Here is a 27,137-nt window from a genome sequence, read left to right on the forward strand (position 1 = left end):
AGAGTACAGATTGAAGCATGTTTTCTCTGTCTCTCTCTCTGTCTCTTTGTCTCTCTATCTCTGTCTCTCTCTCCCTCCATGACTAATGTGGGAATTTGTTTTGCATGACTATACATATTTGTGGAGGTAGCTAGATAGCTCAGGGAATAGAGTGCTGGGCCTGGAGTCAGGAAGACCTGAGTTCAAATCTGGCCTCAGACATTTACTAGCTGTGTGACCTTGGACCAGTCACAACTTCTGTTTGCCTTCATCCACTGGAGAAGGAAATGTCAAACCACTTGGGGTATCTTTCCCAAGAAAATCCCATGGATAGCATTGGTGTTCTATGGTCCATGAGGTCACAAAGAGTTGGACATGACTTAATGACTGAACAACAACAATCCATGCTTGTAATGGATTCTCTTTCTTGCCTTCTCAATGGTATGGGGAGAGGGATAGAATTCAGAACAGAAACTAAAATACAAAAGCAGAGTCCTACAAAGTTGAATCTCACTCAAGCAAAACAGTCTTTCCTAAGCACCTGCTCCTTGCCTAGCCCTCTCATGCTGGGGGACACAGTCAACATGCATTGGGTGCAAGGGGCAGCTACGTGGAGACCCAGGCCAAGGAGAACACCTATGAGCCGGAAGCCAACTTGGCCATGCTCAAACTATCCCAGTTCAACTCGGTCTTCTTCCAGAACACAGTGACAGCCCAGATTCTGCTGAGGGCCCTCACCAATCTCTCCCACATGGACTTCATCCTGTGCAAGTGCGTGATTGACCAAGCTCATCAAGAACACAACCCATCAGGGAAATCCTGTACTTGGGAGACTTTGGAGAGCTGCCATTTCCAAGTTTTCTGGCATGCCCTAGATAAGAACATGGATCTCCTTCTCCTTAATGGCATCACAGGCTTTGAAGACTGTGTCTGAAATTTATCTGCCATGTTGTGGGCATCACATATCAACATATGTGGCCTGCTGGCTGCTGGCCAGGACGATGGGAGGTCTCTCAGACAACCAGCTGAAAGTATGGATGAGCAAATGTGGCTGGAGCTCCAATGAGGCAGGACAGGCCTTCATTTGCATCCAAGAAGAGACTATCAAAGCCCAAGAATATTGTAGAAAAGATCGACTTTGAGAGTGTTTCCAGCATCATGGTCTCCTCCCAGGAACTCCTTCTGCTGAATGTCTCCTTTTTTCTGTGTTTTGTTTTCCCTTACATACAGCCAGATTCTTAAATAAAAGCCCTTTACTTCCTGGAAAAAAAAAATTGCAATCACTTCTCTATGTGTTTTCTATGTCAATGAAATCCTAGGTCTAGTTTCCCTGTCCCTACTCCCTTAACAGGAGTTCTTAAGCTGGGATCTGTGAATTCAGTTTTTGTATTTAGAGTTTCAATAGAACTGGGTTTCTTTGGTCACCCTCAGTATTTCATTTATTTAAGAACATGATTCTGAGAAGGGGCCCATAGGCTCCTCCAGATTGCCAGGGAGGGTCCAGGACCCCCTTAAAAGGAGATTCAAGAATCTCTGCCTTCTAACCATAGCTCCAATGAAAACCACTCCAATTAAACAAAGTAGGTTCCCTTCGATGCCGGTCCTGTATATTTTCCTATGGGAAGGGCATTTTCTTTGCTGAGGTCTGGAAACTAGGTGAAGAAAAAACAGAAAGTTCCAGATGCAAATATTTACTGCAACGTCCTGAATCTTATATAAACGATTTCTTTCTTTAAAAAAAAATGGACTGAGGTAAAATAAACAAGAACCCGGGGTCTTTATCAGGCCCGGATGATGTGGACATTCTGGTGGCAACCATTCATTACTGAGTTCATTCTGAGAGAGACAAACATAAATAGGCTGCCCGTGCGTGTTTATTTCTCTCAAAGCTTGTGTACCATGCATACAGAGATATGCACGGGAACTCACTGTGAACCTTAAAATGAGCCCAAGGACAGATAGACAAATGGGATTTTATATCTTCAGAGTAATTCCCTCTCACCCCTCCCTCCCTTCCTTGTTCAAGATGCCTATGTCAGTCCAAATTATAGTCTCCATATGCGTTTAACTGTGGTATGAGAAAAGAATTTCTTAATTGGATAGGTTGTAAATACAATAAGATAGAAGAATGTCAAGGTGTCGATTGAAATTACATACCTACGACGTCTGTGTTTCTTCTATCATTAATATGACATAATATAATACAATGTGTTTATAGAATACCAAGATAAGAAAAGTCCCATTATTCAAGATGGCGTCTGGGTCAAGGCGCCTTGTCCTTGGCAAAAGAAGGCTTTGGTTGGCTTCATCTGGCCTTGTAGTTGCTGACACAAGAAGAGGCATTTTAGGTTGGCTCAGAGAGCAAAGCAAAGCGTTGGGTCAGGTTAAGCTCAGAGTGGGCCAGAGTGATTCCTGATTGGCCAATCCAGGCTTCAGGCCGCTCTCAGATCTTGGGGGTTCAAAATGGTTTGGGGAGAGGTTCACATTGTTTACCCTGCATAGAGTTTGTTTATATGTATGTGTTGACAATTGTCTCCCCCATTAGAATGTGAGCTCCTTGAGGACAGGCATTGTTTTTTGCCTTTCTTTGTATGCCCAGCCTCGAGCACAAACCCCTGAGGCACAGTGAGGGATTTGGTGTTGATCAGTCTTAAGTGACCTCGTTTGGGGTTTTCTTGATGAGGAAACTAAGGCCAACAGGGTTAAGTGACTTTTGCCCAAGGTCACACTGCCAGATTTGAACTTGAGAAGGCGTGGCGCGCTACCCACCGCACCACCTGGCTGCCCCACTTAAGGGCCTGATAAATGTTTACGCTTATTGATGGAATGACCGACATTTGTGTTCCACGCCGCTGCCCAAGTCGGGAGGAAGCCGCCCTGGCCGCGAAGCCCTGTGCAGCCTGAGGGCGTTCAGCCCAGTGGGGCTGAGTGGGCTCGCGTCCGCGTGCGGAGGGACTTGAAATCAGCGCCAACCGTAGCAGAACGCTCTGGAAGCGGCGGTTCCGCCCAACCGCCCCGAGGCGCTCGCGCGCAGCCTCCTCGCTCCCCGCCCTCCCTCGGAGAGCCGTGGGCTGGAGCAAGGGCAGCGAGGACACCAGCCGCTAGCTCGCGCGCCTGCCCCTCCTCTTCCTCCGCCCTCGGAGGGTGGCGCCTGCTCAGTGCAGGGCGGAGGCCCCCCAGGCTAGGCTGGGCTCGGCGGGGTGGGAGGGGCCTGATCTGGGGGCGGAGCTTGGCCTCGAAGCCAGCGTTTCATTGGTCCCCCTGCGCCGTCGCCCCGCCCCATCCCTTCGTTCTCCCTCCTTCTTCCCTCCCCTTCCATGGCGCCGCCCGGCCTCATTCATTCCTCCCTGGGCCACTCGGAAACCGGCGAGTCCCAGCAGCGCGTCGGGAGCGGCGACACCATGTCGGGCGAAGAAACCGCGTCCCCGTCCGCCATCCAGATCAGCAGGTAACGGCGGGAGCCGAGGCGGCGCGGCTGGGAGGGGATGCTCGGCTCCGCCTGAGTCACCGCCCGGGCCGTGCCGGGCCGGCCTGCGCTGCCGCCGGCTCCGCCCTGTGCCATCGCGCTCCCCGCCGCCTCCATCCCCGAGGAGGGCCCTCCATCCTCCCTCCCCCTCGGTTCCAACCCTCAATGCCGCCCCTCCCCCACCGAGGCCCGTTGGAGCATCCTCTCCATCCTCCTCCCCTCTCGGTTCTAACCCCCAATATCCCATACCCTCACTTGCTCTCTGGGATTCTCACCTCCGGCTATCGACACCCCAGGATGAGCCTCCTCCCCTCATGAATCTCAGCCCCCAAACACCGCCCTTCCCTCGATAAGCCTCATTCGCCCATCCTCCCCCTCCCCCCAGGATGAACCCCATCCCCTCATCAGCCACCCCCCAACTGATACCCTTCCCCCGCCGCCCCTCAGCCCCTTTCCCTTGTTCCTCACTTCACCCCATCAACTGGCGGTCCCTCTCACTGAGTTCCGTTCGCTCGTCCCCCCAGTGATGCCTCCCTCCGTGACAAACCCAAAGTCTCATCCCCCACAGTGATTCTTACCCTCTGACCTCACTCCTCCAAATACTGCTCCCCATCCTTTCCTCCCTCGCCCTCTCCCCTTATTCGCCCTTCTGCCTCCCAGGCTGAGCCCCATCCTTTCACACTTTCCATCCTTAGCCTCTAACCTCACCAAAATTCCTTCTTCTTCTCCCCCACCTGGTGTACACCTGTGCCCTCTCCATTTTCACCCTCTCATCTCATTCCTTATAAACCCCCTGCCCACGGTTGAGGCCCATCCTTTTATTCCCCCTCCATTCTTACCTCATCCCCAAATACCTCCTTCAGGCCCTATTCTGATACTTCTACCCCTCTCCCCATCCCCCCCCATGCTCAATGATACCCATCTCCCCCGCAGTACCTTCTCTCTGGGGCTCATGTTCATTCTTTTATTTGCCCCCAAATAGCTTTTCCCCTGGGACTCTACCCCAAACCCTTCCTCTTCCTGGGCCTACACCTCATCCTTTACACTCTGAGTAAGACCAACCACCTCTGAGACTGATCACACTCTCATCCCTCATATGCTCGCCCTCTTCTCCTCTCCTCCCCCCAAAGTAAAAAAATTAAAAACAACCAAACAAAACAAGCCGCTTCCATTCTTTGGCCCACATCCCCTCTCTTATGCACATGGGACCTGAGTGAGCTTTTTTTTTTTTAACCTTCACCTTGTCTTATATCTATTTACCTTGTACAGATTTCCCTAAAACACCCCCTTCTCCTAACACATCAGCTCCTTGTCCCTTTGGCCTCTGTACCATAAATGGACAGTTCCCGCTTGAGGATCCCCCGTTCTTGTATCCCATCTCTACCCTAGTTATCCAACCCTGTGATCTGTCATCGTCCCCCATTCCACCCTTCTAAGGGCTTCAGCCTGGTAGGACTTAGATCTGGCATCCTGGTCATTGGCTTGGGTTCCCCCCCCCCCTTAAACTGGTTCAGCAAGAAGGGCCTGGGAGATAACATTGTCGGTTGGCACAGGGAAAGGAAGATCTGTTACCTTTTTTCCTTCGTACACTTAGAGCCCTGGGTTTGCTGCTTTCTAATCATCTCTGTGATCTTCTCCTGACCTTATTCATATGTAAATTAGAAAGGTTTCAGCTGGAAGGGACCTTAGAAATAATGCAGCCCAATTCCCTCATTTTATATCTGAGGAAACTGAGACCCAGAAAGGTAAAGTGATACTTTGCCTTTGATGCTTGATACTTGCTGCCTATATGACCCTAGGCAGGTCAGTTAACTTTCTTGGGCCTCAGTTTCCTCACGGGTCAGATGAATGGTTAGGTTTTTACAGCTCCTTTGAGCTGGAGAACTTTGATGGGACCACACTGATGCCGAAGGTCACAGAGGCAGAAAGTGGCAGAGCCTGGTTGTCGTTTCCCCTTGGCTGTGCCCTCCTTACTTTGTGGCAGGGTCCATTGAGTACATTTTCTTGCCTATTGCAGCTACAGTTGTTTACGAATCCAAAGACATCACGTCGTTGTCCTAGCAGCGTTTGCATGGGGCTTGCTGTGTGCCAGGCATTGTGCTAATTGTCTCCTTTGATCCTCCTTATCAGGAGCTTGTGCTTTTGTTACACTTTCTAAAATGACATCTCTGGGTGTTGCAGACCAGCTGCTTTCCCCCAGATCCTTTGTCTCCATTGATTTGCATCTATTTCTGTTGCCTCATCTCGGTGTGGCCCCCTTTCTCCTTGCCACATGCACCACTAGGAAGTAGTGGTGAAGGACTTTGACCTGGAGTGGCAGAGATCCAGCTCCATTGACATTTACTTTGTCTCCTTTGTAGTGGAGTGGAGTGCTCCGTGCTGCCCTACGATCTGGAGCCATCCTTGCTTCTAATTCACTTTGTCATGTAACCTGAGAGCTCTGGTCAGCAGAACTCGGGATCTTTTGCTGGGTTAGGTGACTGCCCCAAATCTCCTTCGAGGTCCCTTTTCTTTGGTTGCTTCTGAAGTCTTAGTTGGGAATATGGAAAAGACCATTCCCCCCCCATTAAGTAAAGAGTGAAACTACTACTTTAAGAAAGGGGTGCCTTTGCAACCCATCAGGGGGTGTTTATGGAGCTTTCGAAGGAGCAGAAACTGGTCCTTCCCTTCGAGCAGCTTAGATGCCTAGGAGACAGACCGACTGATGGATAGACAGATAGTCTGTTGCTGGGATAAGATTTTCCTCTCTTAGGATCGCTGGATCATTGAAGACTTAAAGAGAAGGTGCAATTGGGAATTTGCAGAGGAATGACTTTGGAGTGGGAAGAGAGGGGCCTATTGCAGAGAGACTATGTCATCATTTATGGCAAGGGCCAGACACCATCAACAAGCTAACTTCCAAAGATGGCGGGGCTTAAACAAGCCCTACTCCTTCCCTAATGCCTCTCTTTTTAAAAACACAGTCAACTTGGGCATTTGATTTGCTTCCTAAAGTGCCTTTTGCAATGATCTTGGACTCTGATTTCCTGGACACAATTATGCAATTGCAAATGCTTAGACTTTTTTTTCCTTTTGACTTTGGGCCTGTGAATATGAATGCTAAGAAACCACTAGCAGGTGATTTTGGTGGTGGTGGATGTACTTTTTTCCACTTTATCTTCATAGAGTAATTTGTGGCTTCTTGGCACCGCACTTGCAAAAGGCACAAGTCTGTGCCTGGTGCACAGTAGGCACTATATAAATGTTAGCTAAGATGATGATGATGATGATGATAATATTTGGCCCCAAAGAAGAGAGATGAGAATACACTTTCCCTTCCTCCCTGCCCCCTTTTCTTTGCAAAGGCAGGGAAAAAAAGAAAGAACTCAATTTGAATGGAAACATTGCTGGGTCACTGGGGAGGGGTAAGTTTAGTTTAGAAACTACAATAAGACATTCCCTTCCCACTACCCAATTTTTTTGGTTGGTTTTTATTGATTTCGACAGAATAAAGTAGCTTCAGTGTGTGCACGTGGGCCTTCCACAAGGGAAATAGCCTTGAATGGCACTCTGTACACAGTAATGTTAAGTAAATAAATAAAATGGAACTTGGAAGCAGTAGTAGAGAGTCATCTCACCTGACAGTGGCTTGGCAGATAAGGGTTTACACGTTGGCATCGGAGACCTGGTTTGCTAAATAAATAACAATTTCACTGAGGTGAAGCTCAAGGACTTAAAATGTTTTTTTTCTTTAAAAAGTTTTACTAATAAAATATCTTTTGTCAGTCAATAAACCTGTTTGATGGGCAGCTAGATGACTCAGTGGATAGAGCGATGGGTCTAGAGTTAGGAAGACCTGAGTTCAAGTCTAGCCTCAGAAACTTACTAGCTACGTGACCTTGGGCAAGTCACTTAACCTCTGTTTGCCTTAATGCACTGGAAAAGGAAAGGGCAACCCTCTCCAGTATCTTTGCAAAGAAAAACCTCAAGGACGGTATTGGCGTGGTATGGTTCACGGAGTCATGAAAATTGGAAATGACTGAACTACAACACTGGGTGCCAGACGCTTATATCAACTTCATTTCTCATCGCTGAAATCACAGTCCAGGCCCTGTGTCTTTATTTTCTGAAACATTCCCTTCGCTTTCCAACCCAGAGAGCCATTCCTTATAACAAAGAATAAAAAGGAGGGAGGAAAAAAAAGTGGTTTAGTAAAACTAACCAATACACCAACCAAGTTGGACAGTATTTACAGTTTTCCACACCTGACCAAGGGTTCTTTTCCTTTTCCCTGCCTTTGCAAAGTAAAGGGAAGGAGAGGTACATTCTCATATCTCTTCTTTGGGGCCAGATGTCCTCATCACCATCATCATCATGCCAACATCCATACAGTGCCCACTGTATGCCAGGCCCTTCACAATTATTTGCAATTATTATCTCATTTGATCCTCACCACAACTCTGGGAAGTAAAGACTATTATTATCCCCATTTTACAAATGAGGAAACTGAGACAGACACATTAAGTCACTTGTCCACCAGGGTCATACAGCTAGTAAGTATCTGAGGCTGAATTTGACTTGACTCCAGAAAGGGTCCAGCACTCTGTCCACTGTGCCCTCCGGAGTTGCCTCATAATTTCATAGCATTCAGGTTTGTTGTTGTTGGTCTTCCTGTTTCCATTTCTATCAGGGGAACTGCACATGCCCCAAGTGCTTCTGATGCTGCTACTCTGTGTGGAAGAGGCTGGGGGTCCTGCTTCTATGTATGATAGAGACCTTGGAGAGTGCATTCACTCTGTAGAACAGGTCCTGGTCAGCTCATGTGGCTAGCCCCAAAGTCATCAGGAGTGTCGTTTCCTGGTTCTGCTTACCTCGCTTTGTATCAGTTTATGCATCTCTGACTTCTTTACATTTGTCATTTCTTATGATGCATCAGTGTGCATTCATGTACCATAACTGCTAAGCCATTCCCCAATCCGCAGGCGTCTCCTTTGTTGTTAGTGCTCTGCTATCACAAAAAGGGCTGCTTTGAATATTTTGGTGTATGTGGGACCTCCTTACACTCCCTATCTTGCTGTAGGATTTCTGGTTAGTCACTTTTCCTTGACCTAATTCCCAGTCACTTTCTGGAGCAGTTGGACCCTTTCAGACTTTCACCAACAGTGCACTGGTATGCTTGTCTCTTCAGAAGGCATTCAGCATTGTTTCTTCCCTTCATTTGTCCTCTTTGTCACTTGATGAATTCCAGGTTATATCAACCTCTGGAGAGCATAATTAATGAAATGGCCACCAAAGTACTTTATGACATTCAGTTCAGTGATATATGTGCATGCCTTCCCTACAACTGGTAATCTCTTTAAATTATAACACTATCAAAATATGTGATAGTATTCCAAGTGGGAAAGCCTCCTTACCCAATAAAATATATTAAAATGCTATGAACATAATATAATGCATATAGAAATATATGTTAACATCATGTTATACCTGGGGAGCATTAGCCCACCCTCAATTAAACTGGGTGTGAGCTTCTAGGTAGCAGAGTATGGTGGAGAGGGCCCTGACCTGCAGGCAGAAGGCCCAGGTTCAGACCCCACTTCTGGCAGTTACTACCTGAGGCAAATCATTCCCCTCCCTGGGCCTCAGTTTCTCATTTGTAAAATGATTGGTCTGGGTCTCAGTGGCCATTGAGGTCCCTTTCAGCACTACATCTCTGATCCTTGGATTTTGGAGTAGTCTTTCTGATGGTCATTAATAGTTTGTAATTCTTCTTTTAAGAATGTTGGTTCATTTCCTTTGACCACTCATCCAGTGGGCAATGGCTTTTAGACTTAAATAATGATCAATTCCCTATGTCTCGGCCCTTAGACCCTTATCCGGGGTATTGGATGCCAAGATGTTTTTGCCCAGATCCAGCTTTCCTTCTTATCCTCGGTGTATTGAATAGCTTGCTTAGCTTTGATGTGCTGTAGGTTAACCAAGGAAACTCCAGTAGATTTGATAGATTTTTATAATAACTCTTTCAGTGGTATCTGCCTCCTCATACTGAAAGAGAAGCTGGCTGAGGAGAAAGAATTTATGAAGAATATGAATTACATTGATAAACTTTTTAAAGAGCTGTCACAAAATGCACCTTTAGATAATTCAGCTCAGATAAAAGGGTTTTAAAAGGCAACAATTTAGCTTGGGCAGATTGGCTTGAAAGGGCCAGGCAACACACAGGCCACTTCATTTCTTCCTGAGATACTAGACTGGGGTGGGGAACCTGTGGCTTCGAGGCCACATGTGGCCCTCTAGGTCCTCAAGGGTAGCCTTTTGTGTTCTTATGAGGAGTTCTCATGGGGAGTTCTCATAGTTCTGGTACAAAGTAAAATATTACGGTTCAAGAGAAATCAAAGAAAGAGAGGGGAAACCAGACTTTGCTGTGTCCCCACAGGGACCTGGGAGAGCTAAAGGCTCCGAAATTTTATTTCAGTAAACACTTATTAAAAACTACTTTGTTCAGGGGAGAGACAGCCTGGAACAGTGGATAATGGGCCAGCCTGAGAGTGGGAGATATGGGTTCAAATTCTGTCTCTGACTTTTTTATACCAGCTTTGTGACTGTGTGCAAATACTTAACCTCCTAGTGGGACAGCTAGGTGGCTCAGTGGTGAAGTGCTGGGCCTGGAGGCAGAAAGACCTGAGTTCAAATTTGTCCTCAGAGACTTATTAACTGTGTGACCTTGTGCAAATCACTTAAGTTCTGTTTACCTCAGTTTTCTCATCTGTAAAATGGGGACAATAATAGCACCTACCTTCCAGGTTTGTTATGAGAATCAATTGAAATAAGAATTGTTAAGATGCTTAGCACGGTGCCTGGCACATAGTAAACACTTTATAAATATTAGCTATTAATAGTATCCCAGGCAACTCTCTTAAGACTATTAAGTTACAGGTGAGGTGCCCACCTATGTAAGTGGAGTTTTCACCCTAGGAATTTCCTATATTGATGAAATCACAGCTCTAGATTAAAAAAAAAATTAGAAAATGGAGGGGCAAGTATTATCCCCTTGTTGCAGATGAGAAAACTGAGGTTCAAGGATTAACAGATTTGTCCAAAGTTAACCCAGCTAGTAAGTGGCAGAATGTATGCTCTGCCTTTTATATACAACCAAGACCTTCCAGACTCTTCCCTTGCCAACTCCCCAAATAACTTGTCCGGTAGTAATGGTTTTCATGGAGTCACAAATGTTTTCTGGCCTAGACCCTCTCCCTCATTGCTAAGAGCTTGGTGTTTATGAGATATGGACCCTCAGGTGTGTGTAAAACCTTTGCTTATCAGTGACCAGAGCTCATCCGGGTCCCGGAGACTGTTCCAGTGAGAGTGGCTCCCTCATTCTTCAGGCCACCCTCCCTAGCTCTTCCTGGGCTCCTTGGCCTGGCCCTTGACCCCGAGGCCCTGAGATTTCAGTGTTTCCTCTTGCTAATTTGTGAAAATAAGACCGCAGGATGGTTTGACCTCTTCTGGGGTTTTTGTACTGCACACCATCTATTTCTTAGAGGCCTTCTTAAGGTCTATCCATTGGGCCCGTGACATGGCACAGTGGAAAGAGTGCTGTACATAGAATTAGGCCTAGGTTCAAATCTCCCCCTGTAAAATAAGGCTACCTCTATCAAACGGTGAGGCACAGCTAAGAGAATATATTGCCAAGTGCTTTGTGACCTACTCTTAAAGCTTATAGCTATGTCCCTTATCACCTACCTTATCACTTAGCACCTGAGAAGCTTCCCATTCACAGATCCCCTCCTTTGAGGTGCCCAGGCGGAGGTGGGATGTGGGAGTGTCTTTATGTGCTTTGCTTTAGGCTGTGGCTTAATGATTTCCTGCAGGGTTCCAAAGATCTTCCTGAATCTTCTGGGAAACTCCCATTGCCAGCTGAAGGGGAGCATGGTGGACACCTGCTGGCTGAATTGGTGATTAATTTTCTGGGAGGAAGCAGTGGTGTTGGGGGAGGGAGGGATCCAGAGTAAAATCAGAGACGGCTGGCATTGTGGGCAGGTCTTTACTGAGCTGGGCCTTGGAGAAGAGCCGATTGCCAGCTGCATTGGCTGCTATTTGGGGAAGCGGGTCACAGGGAGTGAATGGTGATTAGCTCCTGGCTCACCTATTCTGAGGGAACTGAATTCTTTCCTTGGGCAGTTTGCTTCACTGAACTGACCCAATGAAGAAACTGTTAGGCCCAGCCCTTGGCTTTTTGGCGTTGGTGAGCTGTAGGGGTTTTCTTAGGCCTCTTGCTGTCTATTCTGCAAGACCAAGGTGAGTGATGGAATCCAAGGCTGGTCTTAGCTCTAGCCTGTAATTACTTGAGAAATGTGACTGTCAGATACTTTAAGTTTAGGGCAATTCGTGGCCTGGAGAGGTTTTTTGTTTTTTGGTTTTTTTTTTAAACAAAATCTTTAGGCTTTTATGCAAATTGCACCTCCCCCACCCCCCCACCCCTATCTCCTGCAGGGTGGGCTCTGGCTCCCAGTAGGCCACAGGCTGAGGCTTTGAATATTTGGGTGTATGTGGGACCTTTCTTTCTTTGTCTTTTCAGCATTCTGAGGGGTCTATGTCTGGTTGTGACATCTTGGGTCAAAGAGTCTGACCATTGATTGTAGTCACTTCCCAGAATGGCTTTTAATTCTTGATTGTTTGGCACATGGGAAGGCGTCCTTGGCCTTCCACAGGATCTCTGCCTGTTACTGCTTGGGGACTTTGGGCAAGTCACTGAAGGTCTCTGGGCCTCAGTTTCCTTCTCTGTAAGACAAGGGGCTGGCCTGGATGGTCTCACAGGTCCCTTGGAGCTCCAATGGCCCCTGAAAGCCAGTGGATAGAGTGCTGCTGTACTTAGTTTGAGACACTACCCGGCTTCTGACCCTGGTAAAGTCACTTCCCCTCTGCCTGCCTCAATTTCCTCACCTGTAAAATTGGGAAAATAATAGACCCTACCTCTCAGGGTTATGAATTAAAAATGTGATATATGTAAGGAATTTTACAAAACTTAAAAGTGCTGTGTTTTAGTAACGATTATTAATCTATGAACCTATGATGAGGAGAGTTGTTGGCAGTGGCCAGCTGCTGCCTGACTCAGCACTTCCTTCAGCCTGCTTGACCATTTAGAATGTTTAGCTTAGAATCTCCCAGCTGGAAGGGCTTTTAGGAATTGTTTAGTTAACCAACCCCCTCATCCCTCGTTTCCCCCTTTTCTCTCTAAATAGTTTATTGTGAACTTTAAACATCAGTGAGGCTATTTAAAAATTTACAATTATTGATGTGAGAAAAAAATGTCAGTATATAAATAACTAATGATTTAATCTTCGGCTCTTCTGCCAATTTTGCTTGTCCATCCATCCTTGTGTTTGTATCTACATTTTAGAAATGTGTTGGGTACAGAGACCCTTACCAATAAATTCTGGAGACTCAGATGTAGCAAAAATAAAGATTTCTTTATTAGCTTTCTCGAGAAACGGCACCCTCCATCTGCCTAAGATGGCTCTGCTGGAAGAGTGCAAGGGTGTGCTCAGCAAAGAAAGATTATATAGCCTCCTCACCGAAACTCCTCCTCCCTAACCCCCTTCCTCTCAGATCATTGGTGCAAGCCTTGAGGGTACAATCTATTCTTGGAAAGTCTACCCCAGCAACACACAGCAAACAAAACAAAAAACAGTTGCCTAGAGACAAGAAAAAGGTGGGGAGTTTTTGCAAGAGTGAGTAAGGAGTTTTGGGGGGGGTGTTTCTCCCTGCTACATGCCTAAAAACAAATTTGGGAAGGGGGGTGTCTGGTAAAGAACAGGATGTGTTGAAAAGCATGTTTCTTTACAAGGTCAAACGATTAACTCTTTGAGGAGGCTTCACTCCCGAGAGATCCTCAGAGAACATCTTTCACAGAAAGATGTTATCATTTTAAATGTTCAAGTTGTTTCTTTGCTTTGTGTGGTTTTAAATCTCTCCTTTCCCATTTCTTCATATTCTTTCATTGTCATTCTTAATTGTATTCGAACATTCGGTTACATTAGCACACTACAGTTGGCTCAGCTTTTCTTGCTTCATTGAATAGGGTCTTAGAAGCAACCAAGGTCAGCTTGCATTTGAACACAAACCCCTTTTAAAATACTGCAGCACGTGGCCTTCTCATTGCTTCTGAAGACCTCAGGCAGGGCTTGTGTATGTGTGTATGCATGTGTATGTGACTGCATGTGTGTGTATCTGTGAGTATATTTATGTGTGTATGTATATATGCAAGTGTATATGTGTATGCATGTGTATATATGAGTGTATATATGTGTATGCATGAGTATGAGGATGCACGTATATGTCTGAGTATATTTATGCATGTGTATTTGTGACTGTATCTGTGTATGCAAGTATATGTGTGTATGTGTGAGTGTGTATGAGGGTGCCAGTATGTGTGTATGTATATAAATGTATGCATGTGTATGTGAGTATAGTTATACATGTGCATGTATGTGTGTGTGCAAGCATGTGTGAGTATGTATATATGTATGTGTGTATGCATGCATATGAGGGTATGTATGTGTGTGTATGTGTGTAACTGTTATTTCTAGAGTGGCCTGTTACCCTGGGATGGTACTCATCGTTGGAAACCTTTCCTTATGTGGAGCCTAGGTCGGCCTCTTTGCTCAGTTCAGCCCTAGAATCAAACAGAGTAGCTCAGTACATCTGAATGTGCCAGTTTGGTGCCCAAAGAGTTTCTGCCCTTTGCCTTGTGACCTGCACATGGAAATGTGCTGAATTTCCTCCATCTATCTTGTTAAACTTTTTTTTGGCCAATTTTGATCCACCTCCTCTCACAAATGTGAGAAGTGACATGCTCAGTGTCACGTACTTAGTGGTAGGGCCAGGTCCAGAATTCAAGTCAACAAAAAATGTTGAAGTGCGGAGAGGTGCTAGGGCTACAAAGACAACCTCTGCCCTCAGGGGGCTCATACTCTGTCAGGGGAATATAACATACCCAGGTCAATACAAGGAGTCCTTTGAGGGACCAAAGAGTGCTCACTAACTTGTAGTGTCAGGGTCAGAACTGAAACCCAGCTCTTCCTGACTCCACACTTAGCACCCTGTGCTTTCTTTCCTGCAGGGCTGAGTTGACTCTCCGGGGGACATTTCCAGCTGGGTGACCCATAGTCATCTCAGCCTAAATAGTCCCGAAGCAGGACCCCTGCCCTTCCCTCGCGCCTGTACCCAAGCCAGTCTTTTCCCCGACCTGCGTTGAGGGCGCTACCATCCTTACTCGGGCAAGCTTGGTGCCCTCTTTTTCTAGTCGGCCCTCCAGGCCTTGCCAGTTCTTTTTCCCCATTGCTCATATCTTTCATGCTACTTATGTGGCCATTATTTTAGTTCAGGCCCTCCTTGTTTTTTCCCTTGACTGTTGCCATGGTGTTCTAATTTGACCGCCAGCCTCAAGGCTCTCCTGCCCAGGCCACCCTCCACATGGCTGCTATTTCACAGGCCTGACCATCTTACTCCACTGCTCATAGACTTTGGTGACCCCTTATTGCCTCTAGAACCAAATATAAATTCCTCAGTTTGACTTATAAAGTCCTTCAGACATGACTTCAGTCCACCTTCCCAGCTTTACTGTCTTCTCTGGCCTTCTTGCTCTCCCTTCCCCAGGACCTCCTTCTCTTTCCTTGTGCCTTTGCTTTGCTCTCCCCTCCCCTCTCCCCCCTCCCCTCCCCCTCCCCCTCCCCCTCCCCTCTCCCTTCCCCCCCTCCCCTCCCCCCTCCCCTCCCCCCTCCCAAACTACAAAGCAATAATCATTAAAATGACTTAGTCTGGGGGGTGGGGGGAGGAGTTGCTGATCAGTGGGAAAGATTATGTACACAACATACAGAAGCAAACAAACGTAATAGCACAGTGTTTGAGAAACCCAAAGATCCCAGTTACTGGGGGAAGGAATTCAATATTTGGGGGGAAAGTTGCTGGGGAGGGGGTAGTCAAGGTGACAGAGAAAGAGGAAGCAACTGAATCTAGGTCATCACCATCACTTTCATTTAAACTAACCAAAGGAAGGAAGTATACACTTGCACATAGTTGGGTACAGAAATACATTTTACCCAACAAGGAAACAAGAGGAAAAGGAAAAAGGGTGAAAGGGATTGAAGCGATAATAAGAGGGAGGGTAAATTAAAAGAGGAAGTAGTCAGACACAAAACAGACTGTTAAAGAGGGGACAAGGTAAAAGATAAAGAAAAGTATAAGAAAACAGGATGGGAAGAAATGTACACTTAGCAATCATGTGAAAGTGAATGGAGTGAACTCATTCATAAAATGGCACAGGATAGCAAAACGGATTAGAAACCAGAATCGACACTATTTACAAGAAACACACTTGAAACAGGTGGATACACATAAAGTTAGAATCTATTATGCTTCAGCCTAAGTAAAAAAGGTAGGAATAGCGATCATGATTGCAGACAAAGCAAAAAAAAAAAACACAATAGCTAAACAGGGTTAAACAGAAACTATATTTTGCTAAAAAAAAAGTACAACAGACAATAAAGTAATCAATACTAAATATATATGTGCTAAATGGTATAGTATGCAAATTCTTAAAGAAAAAGTTAAATGAGATATAGGAGAAAATCGACAGTAAAAGTATAACAGTGGGGAAGCTCAATTTACTGAAGCCTAGAAAATGCCAAACATAAAATAAACAAGAAAGAAGCTAAGAAATTTTAGAAAAGTTGAATATTGATATTGAATACTGAATGGAAATAGAAAGGAATATGCCTATTTCTAAGCCATATATGCCATCGTCACAAAAACTGACCATGTATTAGGACATTAAAAACCTCACAAATATGGGAAAGCGGAAATATTAAATTTATATCTCACTGGCCATAATAGAATACAAATTACATTCAATAAGGAGCCCTTGAAGAAAAGATTAAAAATAAATTGGAAACTAAATAATGGGGAAATTTATATCACTATACACTTACATCAGTATAAGAGAGAAAGAACAGATCAACACATTGGACTCCCAATTAAACACCAAATTTTGTTGAGTTGTTTCAGCCATGTTCAACTCTTTGTGACACCATTTGGGGGGTTGTTTGTTTTTTGGCAAAGATACTGGAGTGGTTTGCAATTTCCTTCTCCAACTCATTTTACAGATGAGGAAACTGAGGCAAACAAGGTTAAGTGCCTTGCCAATGGTCACACAGCTAGTAAATGTCTGAGGCCACATTTGAACTCAGGTCTTCCTGACTGCAGATGGGGCACTTTATCCACTGTACCACATAGCTGCCAAAACACCAAATTAGAAATCCTTAATATCAAAGGAAAGATTGAAAAAAATTGAAAGTTTTTTTTAAAAATTTGAACTTATAAATAAAACTGGGAGCCTTTTTGGGGGGAAGGGAACAATAAAATAAATAAACTGTTAACTAATTTAATGTTGTTTTAAAAAGAAGAAAACAAAATTACCAGTATCAAAAATGAAAAAAGTAAATTCATAACTAATGAAGACAAAACAAAAGGAATTATTAGGAGCTATTTTGCTCTACTATGTGCCAATAAAATTGTCAATCTAAATGAAATAGATGAATATTTACAAAAATATAAATTGCCTAGATTAACAGAACAGGAAATAGGATATTTAAATAACATTACCTTTTTTTAAATTTTTAAAATTTTTTTTTTTTTTAGGCAATTGGGGTTAAGTGACTTGCCCAGGGTCACACAAGTGTTTGGTCCGAGGTCACATTTGAACTCAGGTCCTCCTGACTTCAGGGCCGGTGCTCTCTTCACTGAGTCACTTAGCTGCCCCTAAATAATATTATCTTATTAAAAGAAATTGAACAAGCTGTAAGTGAACTCCCTAAAGGATAAAAACAAAAAAACAAAACCCAGGACCAGTTGGATTTATAAGTAAATTCTACCAAATATTTAAAGAGCAATTAATTCTAATACTATATAAACTGTTAGAAAAAAAAAAGAGGTAAAGGGGTCCTACCATACTTTTTCTATGAAATATGGTCTTGATACCTAAATCAGGAAGAATCAAAACAGGGAAGGATAACTATAGACCAATTTCCTTGATGAATACTGATGTAAAAATTTTAAATAAAATACTAACAAGGAGATCACAGTAATATATCACAAGATCATACATTACGTTGTTGTTCAGTCATGTCCAGATCTTTGTGACCTGTAGACCATGGGGTTTTCTCAACAAAGATACTGGAGCAGTTTGCCATTTCTTTCTCCAGTGGATGAAGGCAAATAGAGGTTAAGTGACTGCTGTGTTGCGCAGTGGACAGAGTGGATAGAGTAGCAGGTCTGGAAACAGGAAGACTCTTCTTCCCAAATTCAAATCCAGCCTCCAGACACTTACTAGTCATGTGACCCTGGACAAGTCACTTATCCCCATTTGCCTCAGTTTCCTCATCTGTAAAATGAGATGGAGAAGGAAAATGGCAAACCACTCCAGTATCTTTACCAAAAGTAGGACATGACTGAAAAATGACTTAATAAAAACAACCAAAAATATTTTGTATTGATTTATTTGTGTGTAGATTGAATCCTCAGTACAAAGTAAGGTCCTTGAGGGCAGGAACTTTTTTACCCTCCCTCATTCAATCCCACCACTACCCCAAACTTTCTGACCCCAAACAATGAATGAAAGGACTCCTCAAATTCTCATTTGAGGTATTTCAGGAGCATTCAGACCCCTTCTGTAGCTCTTCTGTCCCACTAATCCAAATAAAGGAAACCAGTAGAAGACCAAAGCAGTGTGAGGCTAATGAATGTGTGAAGCTGGATTCCTGACACCAGGCTCAGCTTTCTACCTATTGCACCATACAGCGTCTTCTTTTCACTAGAATTTTCCAACATAGCATTTGGTGAAAGGCCATTCTTGAGTGGTGAGAAGCTATACACCCATCTGTTTGGGAATGGACACACGTAATATGATGAGCGAATGCAATGGAATACTGTTCTGCCAAAAGCAGACTAGCGATTGGGGAGTGGCTTGTCAATGTAAGGGAAACTTGGGCTGCCATAAGAAGTGACAAAAAGGTCGACTTCTGAGAAACAAAAAAAGACTTCCATGAATGGCTATGAACCACGGTAAGGATTTACACAATGAATAGTGAGACCAAGTCAGAACAACTTCAGAACTCTGACTAAAGCTGGGACTAGTCAGAACTTCCCCTCTTTGGCAGAGAGGCAGGCCATGGACCAGAGAAGCAGAACCAGACATGCCTTCTAACACACGGCCACCGTGCTCGTTACAAGGGAGGGCTCCTGGAGATGAGGGAAAGGAGCTGTGATTTGTGATGACTGGGGTGGAGTGTGTGTGTGGGGGGGAATCAACAAAACATTTTTTAAATGCAGAGAAAAAAGTGTGAAAGGGGTCACAAACAGCAAAATTGTTACTATCTTGTTAAAGTTATTGTGTATTTCTTTTTTAAAAACTGAAAAAAAAAAACCAAACCTTTGAAGCACTTTTTTTCCAAAAGAGGTCTGCAGCTACATAGCATCCAGGCCCACAAACTGAGAGGAAGAAAGAGCATCTCATATGACTATAAACAGGGCAAGACAAACCTACTAGGTTTTTATTGCCTGAACTAACAAGCAAGACTAGTCAGAGGACAACAATATGCTATCGACATACCCACCAAGAGAGTGATGTCTTAAGGCCTCATCCAAGTTCAGCCAGAGAGGGAGACTGACTAGAAAGCAAAAGACGGAAAACAGAAAAAAAGGAGACCAGGATGGGAATCAGAGGAACAAAGCCAGCCAGCCTACGTTACAGCCAGGAAGCCCACGGCAGCAGCTGTCTCTGAGCTAAGCCCCGATTCTCTATTGCTCTCCTAAGAGTCTTTATCTCCTTGAGGCCTTGCCAGGGCCATGGGCCAAGGCCCATAGACAACAAACTCAGGGAACTCTGATCCAAACAGGAGCCTCTAGGAGCATGTCTATGGCCACTGCAGCATCAAATCACCCAGCAGCTGGCCAGGCAGCATTCCCAAATTGCCTGGACTAGGAGTAGATGTAGAAAGAAGTAAGGCACAGGAGAGATGGCAAGATTGAGTATGATCAGATAAAGGAATTTTGGAATTCTTGAGCATGGACCATGAATGGGTGATGGCAAGAACACGGATATGGCCATCCCATACATGGCTAAGGTGGACAGAGGAGGGGATGGGAGCTAATGAGATTTGGAACCGGAAATCAGGGGATCTGGGGGCACATCAAAGCGTCTGTTGAAGCCTACCGATCAGAGGGCTGGAGTTGGAGTGGAGAGGAAAGGCTGTGGCCAGGCACTGGCTTCACTGAGAAAGGAGGAAGAAGATCCTGGGAGCTGGGTAAATGCCGGCTCTCAGAATCTGGAAGGTAAACTTGCACTGCATGAACCTCACAGGCTGAAGGAGAGTCTGGATGTGGCAATGGAGTTCAAGAAGTATTCTGACTCAATAGTGAGTTCGAGGGGTGGGGGGTTTTAAATGAAAACACAGCCAGTATTAGAAAGAGGATGCCGCAATGTGGTGCCATCATAGGGAACTAGATCTCAGTGAGTACCAGGAAGGTGCAAAGAGCAGCAGGGGAAGGGGTGTAAGACAAAAGGAAATTTGTTCATTATGGATTATGAGGTCCAGAGAGCACAGTGGAAGGGGCAGATCTGGAGTGAGACACTGAGGAGAAAGGGCCAAGGGCGTAGGGCTGAGGTGGATGGGAATGAAGGGATAGGATTGGTAGGGTTAGCTTTGACCGTCTTGGGGTTCAGTATCATTGCGTGTGGGGGGAGTAAGAGGGGTAGGAGTGTGCTAACTATTGAGTAATGAGTCAATCAGGATCAATGAGATATTTGAGGTCAGGTTTCAGTACAGCCCTCATAATGCCCAACCTGTGGACACGGCCACCTGCAGGTGTTTTAGCGGTTGAGGTATCTGGAAGCCAGGGAGAAGGCAAGAGGTAAGTGGATAGCCAGCTGGAATGGATGTCAGGAAAACCTGAGGTCAAATTCTGCCTCAGATACTTAACTATGTGTGACCCTGGCCATGTAACTCAAGCTCACTGGGTTTCAGTTCCCTCATCTGTAAAATAATGGAGTTGAACTCTATAAGCTGTAAGGTCCCTTCCAATTCTAAATCTATGAGCCCATCATCCTGAACTCTAGCACAACACGACCAAATGTCTGAGAAACAACTCTACCTAGATACCCCTCAGCATCTCAAATTAAACTAATTATCCTGTCTGCCCTCTCCAAAAAAAAACCTCACCACTATTTCTCAAGGACATCATCTTTTTTTAATTTAATTTTTTTCTCAATGACATGTAAACAAAAATTTTTAACATTCTTTTTTCAAAATTTGGAGTTCCAAATTCTCTCCCTCTCTTCCCCCCTCCTTGAGAAGGCAAGCAACTTGATATCCATAGATTACACATGTGCAGTCATGTAGAACATTTCCATATCAGCCATGGGCAACATCATGTTTCCAATCACCCAAGGCAACTGAATGATCCCAGGCTACCCTCAAAGAGGCATGGAGGCCCAGTGCAGGGCTATCACACTTCTCACCTGGATTACTATGACCAAATATAACTGGTCTCCCTCCAATTCAGCGCCTCCTCTTCTCTAATTTGCTCCCCACCCAGCCGATCTTCCTAAGGCACAAATCTAGGCCAAGTTCCTACTTAAAAAACCGGTGGGGGGGGTGGCCCCCAGCTAGGTGGGGCAGTGGATACAGCAGTGGCCCTGAAGTCAGGAGGACCCGAGTTCAAATCCGGCCTCAGACCAAACACTTGACACTTATTAGCTGTGTGACCCTGGGCAAGTAACTTAACCCCAATTGCCTGAAAAAGAAAACCTGTGGGGGTTCCCTCTTGTGAAGCAAGAGCAGAGGGGGATAATCCCAGATGGGGAGGGGAAGGGGGGGAGGGGGGAGGGGGAGGGGGAGGGGGGGTGGGGGGGGGGGAGGGGGGGGGGGGTTTGGGATCGGGATTGGCAGACCTCCCTGCTTTCCCAATTTTAAAAATTATTATCCTTGAGATTCTTGACCTTTTGTTCCTCTGTGTGAATTTTATCATTTTCCTAGAATATAAAATATTCTTTTGGGAGTTTGATATAGCAAACAAGCAACTTAATTTGGTAGTATTATCATTTCTATTGTATTAGCTTGACTTACCCAAGAGGAATGTTTCTCCAATTATTCAGGTCTGTCTTTATTTCTAATTCTTTTTTTGTGTGCAAGGTAATGGGGTGAAGTGACTTGCCCAGGGTCACACAGCTAATAAATATCAAGTGTCTGAGGCCAGATTTGAGCTCAGGTATTCCTGAATCCAGGGCTGGTGCTCTATCCATTGCGTCATCTAGTTGCCCCTCTATCTTTATTTCTGCAAAGTACATTTTGTAGTTGGATTATAGTCCCTAAGTGAATCTCGGTAGATATACTCCCAAATATTTTATAGTTTCTGTAGTTATTTTGAATAGAATTTCTCCTTCTAGCTCTTCCTACTGGGTTTTGTTGGTTATATAAAGAAATGCTGATGATTTATATGGATTTGTTTTATATTGTTTTACATATAACTTTGCTGAAGTTACTATTTCCATTATTTTTATTTGACTTTCTTGGGTTCTCTAAGAATACCATTATATCATCTGAAAAGCATGTTAATTTTGTTTCCTCTTTGCCTATGCTTATTCCATTAATTTCTTTTTTTATTGCTATAGCTAACATTTCTAGTACTGTTAAATAGGAACTGTGTTTATAGGCACCCCTGCTTTACCCTTGATCTTATTAGAAATGTTTTTAATGTTTCCTCTTGAATTTAGATAAATACTTTTTATATTAAAGAAAGTCTATTTATTCCTATGATTCCTAGTGATTTTATAGAAATGACTTTTGCATCATGTCAAAAGCCTAATTAGCATCTATTGATAAAATTTTTTTGTCTTCAACATGGTTTATTATATTTATATCCTTCCTTATGTTGAATCACCCCTTCATTACTGGTTTAAACCCATTCTAGTCATTTTCTATAGTCTTTCTAATATGTTGTTTTGGCCTCTTTGCTAATATTTTATTTAAAATTTTTACATCAGTGTTCATGAGGGATAATGGTCTAAAGTTTTCTTTCTTTGCTTGATTTCTCACTGGTTTAGCTATCAAGACCATATTTGGATCATAGAAAACAATTGGAAGAGTACTTTCCTTTCTTATTATTGCAAACAGTTTTAGATTTGGAATTAATTATTCTTTGAATATTTGTGGTAGAATTCACTAGTGAATTCATCAGGTCCTTACATTTTTTTGGGGGGGAGCTCATGTATGGCTTGTTCACTTTTTCCTCCTCTGAAATTGGGTTATTTGAATAGTTTCTTTCTTCTTTTATTAATCTAGATGTTTTTTAGTTTTATAAATATTTGTCTATTTCCTCCAAGTCATCAGTTTTATTATCATATGATTAGGCAAAATAGTTTTCTGATCATTTCTTTTATTCTTTAATTGTTATAAGTTTTCATTTTTGATACTGTCAGGATATTAGGAGACACCCTGTTTTCCAGAGCTAAGGTCCATCAAGCAAGCTGTGCCCTGAGTTTGACATAACAATAGTTCTTTGCACAACAATAGTCCTTTGCACTCACCCTCTGGATGATCTCTCTCTTTGGCAAAATGACATAATTATTGTCATAATTATTGTGTGTATTTGCTTTGACCAGCACCAGGTGTTCTCTGAGCTCACACAAGCATCTACCATATCCATGTTCTGGTCATGAAGTCCTGCTGTGAATCAAACTTGTCACATTGTTGCTGTTACCCCTCATTTTCAGGGCTACAGCCCCCTGGGCAGCCATTGGTGTAAGTATGGAGATTTGGCTACACTAAAGTGCCCGCGGGGCACATGTGTCTCTAGATCCCTTTCTTGCTTGCAAGACATTTCCCTCATTTTGAAATTAAACTTCTGTTTGATTCCTGACTCTTCTGTCTCTAGCCGCTCTGTTCAGCTCTGGCTACCCCCAGGTTAGAGGCTGATTCCATTTGGTTGACAATACAATTTGGTTTTCCTCTCTTTTTAAAAATCAGGGTAGCTGTTTATTTTATTAATTAAAAAAAACCCTAATTTTATTTACTAATTCTACCCATCACTTGTCTTTTGGCTTGAAATTTTATTAATCTGTTATGTAGTTGAAAAGAAAAGCAAATGATATGCAATAGACTTGTATTTTCACGTACAGTCCTTTTTCTGTTCTATTCTATGTATGAAAATGCATATTTATTTGGTGTTAAATTTGGAATTAAAGTAAGGAAAAAATTATGCTGGCTTTGTTCTTTGCAAACTGATATTTTAGAATTCAGTATCTATAATGGGGATATAAATCTTAGTTGTTCATAGTCTTTCTTTCTTTCTTTCTTTCTTTCTTTTTTTTGTGAGACAAGTGGGGTTAAGTGACTTGCCCAGGGTCACACAGCTAGTAAGTGTCATGTGTCTGAGTCTGGATTTGAACTCAGGTCCTCCTGATTCCAAGGCCAGAGCTTTATCCACTGCGCCACCTAGCTGCCCCGATCATAGTCTTTCAGAGATAGTGTCCTCTTGCTGTGGGCCAAAGTGAAATCATTCCCTCTTCGTCTTTTCCCTAAGCAAGGTCATTTCATCAGTTTATCATTGAAGCTCCTCTTTTAAATTGAAATGTCCACTGGGAGGGTACAACCTATTAGTTTACTTTTTTTTTTTAAGGCAATTGGGGTCAAGTGACTTGCCCAGGGTCACACAGCTAGTAAATGACAAGTGTTTGGTCTGAGGTCAAATTTGAACTCAGGTCCTCCTAACTTCAGTGCTGGTGCTGCCCCCAGTTTACATTTTTTTGTGTGTGAATAATACTGATCTGATTGCCAGAGACAGTTAGGTGGCCAGTGGATTGAACTGGTACTGGAGTTAGGAAAACTTTAGTTTAAAGCTTTTGGCACAATGCTAGGCACATAGGAAGTCTTATATAAGTGCTTATTCCTCCCCCCTTACCCCTCCCCCCAACTCTTCTGGCAGGGCTTCTCTGAGGGAATGAGTTTGGATTGGTGAAGGAGTAGAGAGGGAGGTCACTTTGGAGCATGGAGCAGCCTGAGTAGGGTGGGGCTTTGGGTACCCAGAGGGCCACATGAGTGCACTGGGCGCCTCCACAATAGGGAAGAGGCCCCAAAGACAAATGACCTGTTCCACAGTTTTACGTAGGGCTGGCTACACTCAGATTCCTTTGTACGTTGTCTTTGGCCCAAGTCTGAGATGAGCTTGTGGAGGTAGGTTGCTGAGGCCTATTGTTATCAGTCATTTTCCTTTAAGGCTCATTACTTCTTGTCAAGGATTTAGTTAATTGGAGCTTTTCTGTAGCTTTATTCCATCATTTCACATTTGGACCTCTCTGTAACATTGTCCCTATACTTAGTGCAGTATTGTTAAAAATATTAAGGACCCTAGCAAATCTGTGTCAGAACCTAGACTTTTGCATAGAGCACTGATCTTCTCTGCCTTTTGTTTTTTTTTTGCAGCTCAGTGCTATATTGATTTATAAATGGAAGTTTATAGGTTAGTATAACTAATAGTAATAGTAAAATGTAGTAGTATAACATGGTGCACATTTATTAGTTAACACTAAGTTAAGTGTTCAGACTGACTTCTTAATTTCATGTTGCTTCATGAAGTGTTTTAAGGTTGTAATTACTTATAAAATGAGGTTTCTATGGTACCTGGCTCTCAGCAAGCTCTTTTGATTGGCTGCACATCCTCTTTCTAGTTAGACTGGGCAGTCCAGGAAGTCAGCATGCTTCCCACCAAACTCAGCAGGGCCGGGAGCCTGATAGGCCTTTCATCAGGAAAGGCCTTCTGGGTTGTAATTGTCAATGACGACCTACTGGCTCAGGTGGGCGGAGCTGCCCCTGCTGCATGCCTTTGCTCCGCTTCCCACTTGGTCTGATAAGTTCCACAATTGCGATGGCCTCTCAGCTTTGCAGGTACGGTATGTTTAATGGTCTGAGCGGGCTGTGGAGTGGGGCCTGTCTGTGGGTGGTAGGCCTGCTGGGCCACTTTCAGGAAAGGATGGGTAAGACGAAGTGGAGGAATGGAAAGTACAGCCCTATACTCCGCCACCAGCTCTCCGCTGGGCACCGTGGCAGTTGTGCTGAGGAGCTTGAGGGCCACAGATGCTGACTTCCTGGAACTGGCCCCTATCAACTAAGCGCCTTAGAATTGAGAGAAACTGGCAGGAAGTGCAACCACACATTGCCTCCTAAGGGCTCGTGAAAGAGAAGCATGGCAGGTTTTCTTAGACTTGGAGCACAGTGGGGCTGGCAGGCTAGATGTGCAGTTTACCTTTTCCCCAGCATTGGGATTTCCATGATGCTTTGCCCCACTACAAGCCAGCATGGCTAGTAGCTGGGCTTATCATTTAAATAATTGATTTCAAATTCAAATATAAACATGACAAAAAAAACATTGAACATACTTTATAATTGCTTACTTAAAAAAAAGTGAATTTTAACATCCCAAATGGGAAAACAATAACAATTTAGCTATTATTCTCTGTTACCTTTCTTTGCCCATTTAATCTCTATTTGTATATATGTTTTTCCTTTTATGTAGTCATCAGTCTTTGTATGCTTCTTCCAGTTTTACTTAATTTACTTTGGTGTGTAGTGGATAGGCAGCCTTGGAACCAGGAAGACTAGGGTTGAAGTTATGTCTCTCACATACTGGATTCATGACTCTGGGCAAGTCACTTAATTTTCCAGTGCCTCAGGCATGTTTTTGAAAATAGAAGTTTGCAGAGAAGGGTACAACTTGTACTGGCAGAAGCTGTTTTTTCATCTTTAATCCCTTTTATTGATGCAATCACAGATCATCCATTCAGGGCCCTATTCCTTTGCAGATTTCTCTATGTTCTTATAGTTGCTATTCTTTTTTAAAAAATTTATTTAGTATTTTACTTTTCCCCAGTTACATGTAAAAACAATTTTTAACATTTGTTTTTAAAACTTTGAGTTCCAAATTCTCTCCCCTCCTCCCCTTTCCCCCACGTGGAGAAGGCAAGCAATTTGAAATAGGTTGTAGTCATGCAAAACATTTCCATATTAGTCGTGTTGTGAAAGAAAACATAGACCAAAAAAAAGAAAATCCTCAAGAAAAATAAAGTAAAGGGGCAGCTAGGTGGCACAATGGATAGAGCACCAGCCCTGGAGTCAGGAGAAACTGAGTTCAGATCCAGCCTCAGACAGTTGACACTAGCTGTGTAGTCCTAGGCAAGTCACTTAACCCCATTGCCTAGCAAAAAAAAAAAAAAGAAAGAAAAAAGAAAAAGAAAGTAAAAAAGAAGTATACTTCAATCTGTGTTCAGACACTATCAGTTCTTTCTCTGGGGATGGATAGCATTTTTCATTATAAATCCTTCAGAGTTGTCTTGGATCATTGTATTGCTGAGAATAGCTAAGTCATTCACAGCTGATCATCCTATAGTGTTGCTGTTACTTTGTACACAGTACCTTTCACTTTGTTTTTTTAAATTTTATTTATTTATTTATTAGTACCTTTCGCTTTGCATCAACTCATGTAAATATTTCCAGGTTTTTCTGAGAGCATTCTGCTCATCATTTCTTACAGCACAGTAATATTCCATCATAATCACATGCCACAATTTGTTCAGCTATTCCCCAATTGATGGACATCCTCTCAA

At 43.7% G+C, this 27,137-nt stretch overlaps 1 protein-coding gene and 1 pseudogene across 3 annotated transcripts in view; both read left to right on the forward strand.

Annotated features, from left to right (window-relative positions):
- Positions 1-2,939, forward strand: part of LOC114029445 — a 44,021-nt pseudogene extending 41,082 nt beyond the window's left edge.
- Positions 2,940-3,287: 348 nt separating this feature from the next.
- The window catches only part of ACOT7 (acyl-CoA thioesterase 7), a 171,616-nt gene continuing 147,766 nt past the window's right edge, over positions 3,288-27,137 (forward strand). The window contains exon 1 of one of the 3 annotated variants that reach the window (XM_027843951.1): positions 3,288-3,427. In XM_027843951.1, coding sequence (XP_027699752.1) covers positions 3,297-3,427 — 131 coding nt within the window. In that variant the 5' untranslated portion in view covers positions 3,288-3,296. Of the gene's footprint in view, positions 3,428-11,512; positions 11,723-25,242; positions 25,423-27,137 lie in introns of those variants that run through there. The other 2 variants (XM_027843949.1, XM_027843950.1) reach the window with 2 other exon arrangements.

The sequence above is a fragment of the Vombatus ursinus genome, unplaced genomic scaffold (genome assembly GCF_900497805.2).
Source record: "Vombatus ursinus unplaced genomic scaffold, bare-nosed wombat genome assembly UNPS02014932.1, whole genome shotgun sequence".
In the NCBI taxonomy this organism is placed as follows: domain Eukaryota; kingdom Metazoa; phylum Chordata; class Mammalia; order Diprotodontia; family Vombatidae; genus Vombatus; species Vombatus ursinus.